The 11,927-nt window shown below is 44.8% G+C and overlaps 1 protein-coding gene across 1 annotated transcript in view; it reads left to right on the forward strand.

Annotated features, from left to right (window-relative positions):
* The window catches only part of LOC147431726 (cell division topological specificity factor homolog, chloroplastic-like), a 30,489-nt gene extending 18,562 nt beyond the window's left edge, over positions 1-11,927 (forward strand). The window contains exon 2 of the mRNA XM_086494233.1: positions 11,300-11,927. Within this exon, the coding sequence (XP_086350359.1) occupies positions 11,300-11,830 (531 nt within the window). The 3' untranslated portion in view covers positions 11,831-11,927. The remainder of the gene's footprint in view (positions 1-11,299) is intronic.

Here is an 11,927-nt window from a genome sequence, read left to right on the forward strand (position 1 = left end):
TGAGGTAGGGCAAAGCGTGGAAAAATCCCCTACGACCCAACAAGAAAAGAAATAAATGAAATATGAGGGTGCCGGACAAGGTGGGCGGTCGGCCCAGAACTAGGCGGCCGGACAATGCAGCCTAGCCTAAATGCATATGCAAAGGGTGGCCAGCTTGGAGGCACACTGGCCGTACATGCATGCCCTAGACCTTTGAAGCAAGAGTGGTGTAAATCTAACACCCAAATTTACACCCCCTCTCAGCACCGGATGTTGAACAAACCACATGAAGTCGAAGATGTGAGGCAAATGATGAAGATGTCTCTTGCCATGTCCGCTGAAGGACAATACTCCATGAGTGTAGCAGTAGTTTGGAGTGTCCCAATTGCTAAGAGATCTCCATGGAAAAGTGCCGTTACGAGCAGTGTTGTAAACTGCTGTACTCTGTCGATACAGGGTGAAGATACTGCGTGAAGTCCCGAACTGAGTGTAAAAAACAACTCCTTGTCGTGAAAGAAGTGCCAATAGACCTGCAAGTGTCCTGGCCAATAGGATCTGTGGTACGTAATCATCCTGTATCAAGAAGGGAAGCCAGACTGAGCAGTTTGCGTTGTGAAGATCCTTTGAGAAGAGGAAAGGCCAGATCAATCTGTCTGTGCCATCTTGCTTGTATCTCTTGCCTCCGATCCTCCGGTGTTAACCAAAACAGAATCTGCGCCAACGCCACCAAACCGCAACTTGGACACTCACAAGGACTGTTGACGTGGTTGATTGTATGGATTTGTGGAATCTGCACTGACACGCTGACGTGGCAGACAATACGGATTTCCACGTTTGGCGTTGACAACTGCTAACGTGGCTGTACGGAAATCCCGCTTTTTAAGTTGACAGACTGACGTGGCAGAATTGTATGGAATTCCGCTTTTCGCGTTGGCTGATTTTACTTGCAGATTTTGAGCCAGTTGCTTTTGAGAGATTATTGCTTTTGAGTTTGAAGCTTTTGGGGCTTTGCTATTAGCATCCCTTGTAATGTTTATAAGTGACCTAAGGGGGCTCATTTTGCAAAGCATCTGAACGCAGAGTCTGAGAGCGAGCACCCACGGGAGTTGTACTTTGCTCAAAGATTAATATAAAAAGAAATACTGAAAGGGGCACCAATCTTTGGGGCCAATACTCCGCCGAGCTCTCTCTCTCTCTCTCTCTCTCTCTCTCTTAAAGTTCAGTGATTACAAAGTTTATGTTCGTGTGTTGCTATTGGTTTCTCGCTTGGAGTGTCCAAGCCGGTTACAGTGGTATCAGAGCACAAAAAGATTCTTCTTCTACGGAGGATCCGATCCTTTTTTGCAACACACGCAGACTTTCGAGAAAGAATGTTCGTGTCCCGACCCGGAATTATTAGCCACTCCCACCCTTCATACATCGCACATCGGGCGTGCTCCCGTCTTCATCGCTCTGTCTTACAGGGCATAAGCCATAAAGAATCCCAGATTACACATGGGTTCTCGTGGAGAATCTGACAAAGATAACACCTCTCAATGGGCAGGGAAAAGAAAAGTTGAAATCCGGTGCACGAATTGAAGAAAAGAATGAAGATTTGGACAGATTCTTGGTGGAAAATATTGCCAAAACGGAGTACAAGTGTCAATTGCAGGTTGACACATCTAGGTCTGCTACTCCATAGATCCGAGACTTGCGAAACACTTGAAGGATTACCCGATTAATAAGATTTACTCGAGATGGCTTGTGGCCATTGCTTCTCCTCTCAGGTTGGGAGGAAAGCCGAAAGGACAGACAAGTGCAGAAAAGCAGAACCTGTACTCACAGAAAGAGATGGACAAGAACTCTTGAAACTAGTCTTGCTTGGTGGGCATAGCTACAGAATATCTATGGAGCCTAATAGGACATACACAAATTAAGCACTAAAGTAAACAACTGCCTGAGAGAGAGAGAGAGAGAGAGAGAGAGAGAGAGAGAGAGAGAGAGAGTTGTAGCAGCATACCTTGCAGTCCTTGCTGTCATCTATCCTCGAGTCTATTTGTGCTAATATTATCGACAAATTAGCTCCAGCGCTATTTTTATTACGAACGTGGCTCCAAAGAAACAAGAAAATGGTTAAAGCATCAATGAACTGCAACAAGAAATGAAGTGCCTTACTTACTTGCAACGCTGTATTGGTGCTTTTCGATTGTCCAATCTACAGGCCAATATTTGAGTCAAGCTTCAAAAAAGCAATGTGAATTGTTAAACATATCGTCTTGCAATGAAACGTCACAGACTGAAAGTGCAAAGTATATTGTGCACGTCATGCAGAAGTGCCATACAATAGTATGGTGGAGAGTTGGCACTGTGGTCTCTCCAAAAATTATAAGAAACGGAAGCCGTGCCTTGCCCCGTAGCATTTATGTGTTGCGCCAAGCAAATGCATAGACATGGGGAATTGGATGTAGATAACAGACCTTGCAGTGTTGTCGAGCTGGAGTCGTGCTTGTGCAATCGAAAAGTCCAATGTTGTGAGTATATGTCCTCTCTATCAGGCACAAAACACGCATTAAGTCAAATACAAAAGATGTAGAATATTGATTAAGCTTAACAAGTAAAGAGAAGTAGATGTAACTTTTATGTTTCATATCAAAGATCCACTACATAAAGAGTTATGGATGCTTGTATTCAATTAAAATTTTGTCAGGGAAATTTGGCGTGTCTGTTCACTAGCTCTCACAGTGGGCTTGTTCTGATCTATTTTTTGACTAAGTACAGTCCAACAATAAGGCTATGCAATCGTTAGCAGATGTCAACAGTATGTGACAGCCATTTACAAATGTCAACAACAACAGATTGCAGTCAACAACATGCTACAACGTTCTTGCCATTTGCCAATAGTAGCCTAGAGTCTTTGATAGACGCCAAGTGCCGAGAGCAGCCTTTAAGAGATATCAACTGCTTCTAGTATCCGTTGCCAGCCTGCTCCTTCAATTGCATCCAAAGACTCATGCAGCTTCCACCCAACAACTTTGTGTGCAATCGTATCACAGGCTGGCAATTCGAGTGAGTACATACACTACATGTTGATGCATTGTTTCTTGCATTCAAAGTGCTCCTGATCATTAGGAAGTAGCAACACTGCAGATGCCGACGAGGGTGCAGATACCGACGATAGAGGTAGGTTGCGGTGAGGAAAGCAACAAGGGCGTAAGTATGATGGGTAGTGACTGCTATTTTAACGTCGCTACACGATTGCTGCATGATAATAAATCGTATTAAAAGCACACCAAGCGGGCCATGCGGTTCGGATCTGGGTCAATGGCATAGATCATGCCAAGCATCTGCTTGTAGGATCAGGAAGCCAACAAACCTCATTAGGCTTATTGAGTAAATATCGAACCAACATCTTAGCTTTCATCTTCACACGAGGTCGAGGTATGCAATTTAGAAAGACGAAAGGGAGTATAAAATGTTGCTGAGCTACAACACATTCAAGCCTTACCATTTGGACAAAAAGAAACTAGCATTTTGCTGCAAAATCATTGAGATCATTTGCTCCACAGCATCAACTTTGTGTCTATCTTTGTAAATATGCAGATATTCCTTATCTGCATGCCCACTTTCTTCTCCTCTTCTCGTAGTCGGAAGGGCACCATCTTCATCTCCGTGACTTGGTTGGAGTGGACCTTCGTCTGGGTATTGTTGCCCTTCTATGTGAGCATGCAACGCCCGCAAAAGTTCGTTCTCTTTACGGATCTTTACTTTAGGAACGTCTCCTTCTTTATTGGATACGAGGTAGCCCTCTTCATCTCCACATAACAAGGGCAAGAGGAAGCCTTATTCATCTTCATGTACCTCAGGCTCAAAGGGTATCAATGTTTTGCATCTTCTCCTTCTCCTTCATCGACTTCGTTGTGAGGGAGGAAGTTCAAAACTGATGGAAGGCAGAGGTGTGGCCACCTGCAAGGGGCTGTGGCACCTCTCCCACATGCGCACTGAACGAGGTCGATGATGAGTTGCGCTGATGCTTTGTCAGAATAGCCGATGTTGGCTTCAGATCTCTGCAGACCTTCAAACAGCTCTCAACCCATCGTCATGGCGGCAGTTGCTTTTCGACGAAAATTAAACGACTGAGTAAGGTTGAAGGTTACCAAGGTTGTTGGCTGTGCAATTAGCATTGAGGGCAATGGCCTCGATCATGCCAAGCGACCACCTCCAGGCTCTACAAAGTGAAAAACGACATTAGGCTCACCAAGTAAAACCTTCATTAGGCTTACCAAGTAAAAAGTTGAGCCGTGTTTTTTTCATGCAGATGAGTGGCAGGATGCAGGTCGCCCACTTCCTCTATGGCCACGGTTGGCCGCTATTGCCGTCTCCGAGCGTTTCGTTGGTGTCATTGCTTTCCATATTCTCATTTACCATGAAGGATATAAAGCTTGCAGATCCCCAATTCCTCTTCTTCCTCTCCCTCTTCTTCAATGAATGCCGCTCCCACCTCCGCCTCCTCCTGCTCTATGTTCTCCTCCCTTTCGCACCTTGGCGACTTCTCTCATGGGCATCATACAGTGTCCGCCCTCCTCGCTGGTGATGCGTCTTTTCTCGGATAGCACTTTGCAAGCTTTGCTTGCAAGCTTCAAGGACATCCAACTGCTCTTCCTGCTTTCTGTTCCCCTTGATGAGCATGCATGGGCAAAGAGCTTCCCTTCCGTCCTATCATGGTCCTTCCTTTGCTTGAGCGCTACTTGCTGCATCAGGGCATGCTTGTTTTGTGAGCAACGGTACCCTTGCTCCTTGCGGTTCTACTACTTGCAGTGTTGCAATAGCATCATCGGCGCGCGCCTCTTCAGGCACTGCGACAACTTTCGATGGCACTGCCTAACATTGGCAGAAGCCTTATTTTGTGGCAAGTCTGGGTGACGCTGCTACAGGGGACGCAAAAGGACGGTGTCGAACACCATATTCATAACGACAGGGAAGGTATGGGTACTGAAGGGATTGATCGCTCTAGTACTGGTGCTAATTCTCAGCATGCAGGAGGCGCATCATCAAGAGCAGGGCAGTAAAGTTGCAGCAAGACGGCTCAGCATAGGTTCATCGCAAGTGATCAAGTCAGCCACTTATGATCACAACAGCCGTCGTGTGATCAAAGGAGAAGGAATGGGCAGAGAAGAACTCTAGGTGGCTTAACTTGGTGCCACTATCATCCAAGTGATCAAGTCAGCCACTTATGATCACAGCAGCAATCGTGCGATCAAAGCAGGACTGTGCAGAGAAGAACTTTAGGCGGCTTAACTTGGTGCCACTATCCACTGTAAAAAGTAGCGCTGTTTTTACTTGTTACGTGGAGGCTCCTCGCCATGCAATTCGGGTTGTGGGCAATGGCTTCGATCTTGCCAAGTTGCCACTTGTGGGCTCAAAGATCCAAAAAACGACCTTTGGCTCACCAAGTAAAGAAGATGAACCAAAGGACCACAGAAGATAAAGAGCAGCAACCAAGTGCGGAAGAAAAGGAAAGATGAAAGCAGAAATGGTACCATATTGTGTGGGGCCCGATCCGAATCAGATGGACAAAAGTACAAAACTTTGCCGCACTTGGGGCAAAGTGAAAGATTAGGAAGCCCTCATTTTTTTTTGGATAGAGGAGCCAAGGCCAACTTCTTTTCACTTGAATTGGCAGCTCGACTTGGAATTACGCCTGACAGGCTGAGGCCACAGGCGGAGGCTGTTCTAGCGGCATCCGGACGGGATGTTGCCATTACAACGATCATTGACAAACTTCGTTTGCAATGTCAGGGGTGTTCAGGGCACGAGGACTTTTATATCATGCCTTTGGAAGGGTGTGATGTCCTCCGAGGAATCCCTTGGTACCACAAGAACAACACCGTGGTTGACTATCGGGTTAAGAAAGCGACTTTGACAAATGAAGGGCAAAGAGATTGTACTTGATGAAATTCAGTTTCTTTACTCAATTTTCTTGAGAGAACTGAATGAGATAGAAGGTCCATTATGTTGACTTCGAAAAAGAACGACAAGATTTTTTGCAATAGGGACCGACTGTTTCTGTGAAGGCGTACAAAGCGAGTTGCCTCCTTTACGTCGTGAAGATCACATGATTCCTGGTAGTACACCACCGAATTGGCCTTCTTGCACAGTTAGCCGAGGCCAAGATAAAGAAGCAATGAACGAGAACAGATTTCCACATTACGAGGATCGATGATATACTCGACAGACTTCAGAATTCTACTTGCCGAATTGATACGAAGAGTGATTATCATTAGATCTGAATTGCTTTTGGAGACGTCTACAAGACACCTTTCATGACAACTTTTTGGATTTTCAGAGAGTACCAATCATTTGTTGGTTTTCCAGACATTGAGGAAACACAAATTGCTTATAAATGTGAAAAAGAGCGAGTTTTTCTTGCCTAAGATACATTTCTTGGGACGCATTGTTTCAGCAGAAAGGGTACACATGGATCCGGCCAAGAGTGACACTATCCGCGATTGGCCTGCCTTGAAGAATGTTCATGAAGTTAGAAGCTTCTTGGGCTTGTGTTCTTACTACCGGCGGTTCATTCACAAGTTTGCAGAGGTAGCTTTCCCTTTGCACATATTGATTCAGAAAGGAGTTCCTTTCTTGTGGGGATCGACAGAGGTGTTTTCAGACACTAAAGGAAAAAATGATTACTAGACTAGTGTTGGCTTTGCCAGACTTGCAAAAGCCATTCGAAGTTTATTGTGATGCTTGTGGTTTAGCCTGGGAGCGGTCTTAATGCAACAAGGCCATGTGATTGCTTATGAAAGCAGATTGTTTTTAAGGCCAGAATTGATAGCACAGATTTATGAGAAAGAGCTATTGGTAGGGATCCATGCTCTTACTCAGTGGCGATATTACCTACTTGAAGCTGATTTCACGGTCTTCACTGGTCATCAAAGTTTACACTACTTCTTGTCACAGAAGCAGCTTTTGGAAAAGCAGATGCGGTGCACTAACATCTTATCACAGTTTCACTTCCAGATTGTCCATGTTTAGGGACAGAAAAACTTAGTGGGAGATGCTTTGTCTCGGAAGCCCCTTGTCTTGGCTATTTCCGCGATCCACCATAGAAGCTTTGAGGATATGGTTGACCAGTACGCCACCGATCCGGATTTTCCCGATGTGTTTACTCGGATATAGAACGTGGAGATAGTACCAGGATATTCCATACGAGATGGCTACTTGATGAAGAAAACGATGTTGTGTGTTACACAGCCGTTGAGGGAAAAGGTTTTGGCTGAGTGCCATGGTCCACCTTTTACGGGTCACCGTGGAATTGATACCACCTTGACAGGTGTGGAGCGTTATTTTCTTTAGACCGAGACTCAAGAAGGATGCGGACGAGTTTGTTAGTAGTTTGTTTCGTATGCCACAAGGTCAAGTTTGACAGGCATAAGGCAGAAGGATTACTACAGCCTTTACCCAGTACACCCGTCCTTGGGAAAGCATTGCAATGGATTTTATCTTTGATCTCCTGAAGACACAGAGTGGGCATGATGGCCTTTGGACGGTCATCAACGGATTCAGTAAGCAAGCTCATTGCACTGCAATAAAGAAGACAGTTAAGCCCGCTCCTTTGGCGAAACTGTTCGAATATATGGCATGTTTGAGTCCATTGTTTCGGACAAAGATCCCCGCTCGGTCTACTAGTTGTTTTGGACGGCAATCTGGGAGAACATTGGCACGTGGTTGCAGTTCTCGTCCTCGTTCCACCTGTAGGCAGATTGGCAATTTGAAATAGCCAATTCAATGGTTTTGAATCTGTTGAAGTCTTCTTCTTCGGATCAAAAGACTAAATGGGAAAGTATTTGCTCTTGGTGGAGTTTGCCTACAACGACACATGGGAAAAACGCCTTTTGAAGTGTTCGAGAGTGCTAAGAAGCTTCTTCAATTTCTAAGCACCTAAGACAAGATTGTTTGAAGCAGATTTTTGAAAAACATCTAGAAAGCAGGGAAGGCCACCTAGTAATTCAAAGGAGGAGAGCTCGTCCTCTTTTGATAATCACCAGATCAACACGAAAACCAAGGAGTTCAAGGAAGGGAGTCAAGCCGTCAGTTTGACGTCGCCTTTTTTGGAGAGCGGTTCTCAAAACATTCCACGAAGCGACAGGCAGCACCTTATTTGAAAGGAACGGTGTAGATGAATATGTCATCACGACTTGGCATCACTTGAAAATGACTGAGAAAGATACATTGGACGACTACTACCAGAGATTTTGGGATATACTTGTTTGCCAGTGTCTTCGTTTCGGAAGGTTACTTTGAAAGACCAGATTGAGCGGTTTTGCTGTGGTTTGCTAAAGAGATTTAAGACTATGCTTTAAACCAGAAGTCTGACTCCGTTCATAGACTTATGGGACATGACTAAGCAACGATTTGGAATGCATGCCGGCTCATTGACTTAGGTGACGGGCAGGATAGTATCCACCTCAAAAAGAGGCAAGAGTCCGCCAATGAAGAGAATGAATCAGGGGAACCAGGTGATAGCTCATCACAGGATTCTGGAGAATCAGAGGGTTCCCACGCACTAAGGAAACCAGATGCAAGTTCATCAAAGGATTTTAGAGGAAGAGGAATGAGATCATAGTGCGTCTTAAGGTTTCGATGATGGACTCCGACGTGCCAATGGATAGGGGAAGCGAAAGACGCTACCTGCGGGTCCCAAGGCACAAGGAAACAAAGGAAAAAGAGAATCAATTGATAGATCAAAACATTCCTTAGACCTAGGATAAGATTTTTGAAGCCGACCAGTACACAAGGGACTTGGACACTGCTTTTGCCAAGGTCCAGGAGGCTTTAGAGAAATCTCAAGAACGACATAAGAAGGCAGCAGATTGATGAGATTTGAAATTAAAGGAAGACGATTGGGTGCTCTTACGTTTTGAGAGGGCACGCCTGACAAAACGAAAGGGAAAGGAGCGGCTTTTTCCAAAGCTGAGTATGAGGTATTATGGCCCTTTCCAGATTAAAGAAAAGATAAATGATGTCTACTTTAGACTCAAGCTGCTCGATACTTGGAAGATTCACAATGCATTCCATGTGAGACTCTTGAAACCTTTTAAAGGTGATGTGCCAGTTGATGGGGAGCCTAATGAGCAACCCGAAGTGGAAGAAAGCGAGGAGATACTCGTTCTTGAACAGATTTTGGCACACAAGGAAAGAAAGATGAAAGGTAAAGTGATTCGGCGGTTCTTGGTTAAATTCAAGAACTATCCGGCATTAGATGCGAAATGGATGGAGGAGGAGGACCTAGCAGATACTCCTCATATTTTGGAACTTTACCTTGAAGCATTCGGTTTAGCATAGTCTACTCTGATAAAACCCCGAACTCAGCAAGGGTGAATCTGGTGCAACGGGTTTGCACAAGAGGGGAGTCACTCTGCTCCTTTGATTACCTCGATTTTGAATAAGGTCATTGATGTCCCCTTTGGGTTTCAGGGATACTAATGTGCTGACAGTATTGTGCTGAATGACTTTATGAAACGGAATTCTCGACATTGAAGATAATTGATTTGTACTCTCTCACTTGACTTGTTTGAGTGCAGGAGCCGAAAGACGAAATGACTGCAGCATTTCGGTCTCATAAATCTCTATAGACATGATCACAATAAGGATTAGTTAATCGGGCATCAGTGAGGTCCGGAATGGATCTACATGCGATTACTAAATACGTTGCTGGTAGTCATGGTCTAAGACTTGGAATGAATTTTTCTGTGATTTGTCATGTGATGTCCTGTGATGTGACTGTTTTGTCTTTGTACAAGTGCTAGATGTGTCGGGTCTAGTGCGTCGGTACTAACAGTCAATGTCTACGAAGACAGTTTATGGCCTCTGTTTGTTTTGCAGGCGTAATCTAGGGCGATTACAATTCTTTCAAGAGGGGGGTATGTCACAAATTGATGACGTGGTAGTGCAACCCGGACACACATTCACAAGGACTGTTGACGTGGCTGACTGTACGGATTTGCGGAATCTGCGCTGACATGCTGACGTAGCAGATAGTACGGATTTCCGCGTTTGGCGTTGACAACTGTTGACGTGGCAGGTTGTACGGAATTCCGCTTTTTGTGTTGGCTGATTTTACTGGCAGATTTTGATCATAAGTGACCAAGGGGGCTCACTCTGTAGAGCATTTGGACGCAGAGTTTTAGAGCAAGCACCCATGGGAGTTGTACTTTGCTCAAAGATTAATATAAAAAGAAATACCGAAAGGGGCGCTAGTCTTTGGGGCCAATACCTCTGGGCACGGAACTCCGCCGGGCTGTGTCGACTCTCTCTCTCTCTCTCTCAAAGTTCAGTGATTATGAAGTTTCTGTTCATGTGTTGCAATGGATTTCTGACTCGGAGTGTCCAGGCCGGTTACACTCTCTCTCTCTGGATAGTTTCCCACGACGTTAAAAATTCTCTTCTGCTTCTGCTTCTTCTAACCAATCAAGCAAGTTTCCATACCATTGTATTGAGTACACTCTATCTAGTTTAGCTATTCTCTATTGCTATGATGTCTGCACGATGATGAATGCCACAATGGTTTATCCACAATAGCTCTTACACTGGTTCCTGCAGTCTGCCCACTCGACTTGTTTCCACTGTTTTACGGCTCTGTTGCCAGCGCCTATGGGGCTCTTCTCCCCCTCGGCACTTAGTCCGTCCTTGCTATTCTGTGCCTTGCGACGGGTTTCTCTTGGTTTGGAGGATGGAGTTGGTTTTGGGTTTGGAGTTCTATGCCTCTTCTTTGACTTGCCATATCTTTAGTCTTTACTTTTTATAGGTGGAAGAGGGCGTTGAAGAATGCCAAGGATGGCCTTGAGGCCTTCTCTCTCCCGGATTTTTGGTGCAAGGTCTTTTTGTAGTGGTGATGATTTTTCTGCTAGGATATGTTGTTGTATATAGCCTTGGAGACGTGGAGTTAGATATCAAAGATTCTTTGGTGGAGTTTTTGGCCTTCTCGACGAAGTACAGGTGGCCTATTTTTGCTTCAGCTCTTTGCTACTTTCTTCTTTTACTCCCATGCTCCTAGCTTTTGCAGTATCACCCATCTTTTGTAAGTGTGTATCACTAGTAGTTTTTCCCCTTAGGTTTGTGATTGTTGGAAATTTGACGGGTTTTCTCACTATTAGATCGGTTATATTTTGTGTGCGTAACGGGACAATGTAATGTGTTATTTGATTACTTAATACAAAAGGGTATCAAGCCCCCGTTAGAGAGAGAGAGAGAGAGAGAGAGAGAGAGAGAGAGAGAGAGAGAGAGAGAACGAACTCATGTGAGTGTTCATAAGATTGATCCACTTTTCTGCTTCATGCAGGTTTCAAGAACTGCGTGTGGTGTGCCATTACCATCGCACTGTCATAGTTATTCTCGACAATTAGCAGTGATCGAGTGTCATGCCGGTCGAAGCAGCAGCAATGTATCGAGTGTTAATTTTTATCAGTATCCACAAAGCAACAAAGGCTCCAATTTTTTTGAGCGACTGGTTCAGGCGTGGCGAGTTCTTTGTCCTCCAAAACCGAAGAGTGTTTCAAATGCAGAGATAGCCAAGCAGAGGCTCAAAATGATTTTAATTTCTGATAGGTGTGCAATCAGTGACGAGGCAAAGCGAAGAATTGTGGATAATGTTGTGGGAGCACTCTCAGATTTTGTAGAAATAGAGTCGGAGGAGAAAGTCCAGCTGAATGTGTCGGCCGATCCAGATCTCGGGACTGTCTATTCAGTGATCGTGCCAGTGCGTCGTGTAAAGCCCGAGTATCAAGCTTATAGTCACAATCTGAGAAATATGAAGTATGGAGAGACAAGAACTCTAGATGTGAGATTCGAATATCCAGAGGATTTAGAGTGACTTTCTTGTGACTTTCGGCTGCATGCTATTATGAGCCCTGGGTATGTGAATGCTTGTAAATATGTATTCTCAATTAAGCAGATGATATTGATGGTGA

Source organism: Adiantum capillus-veneris, chromosome 21 (assembly GCF_014529385.1).
Source record: "Adiantum capillus-veneris isolate H3 chromosome 21, ASM1452938v2, whole genome shotgun sequence".
Lineage (NCBI taxonomy): Eukaryota > Viridiplantae > Streptophyta > Polypodiopsida > Polypodiales > Pteridaceae > Adiantum > Adiantum capillus-veneris.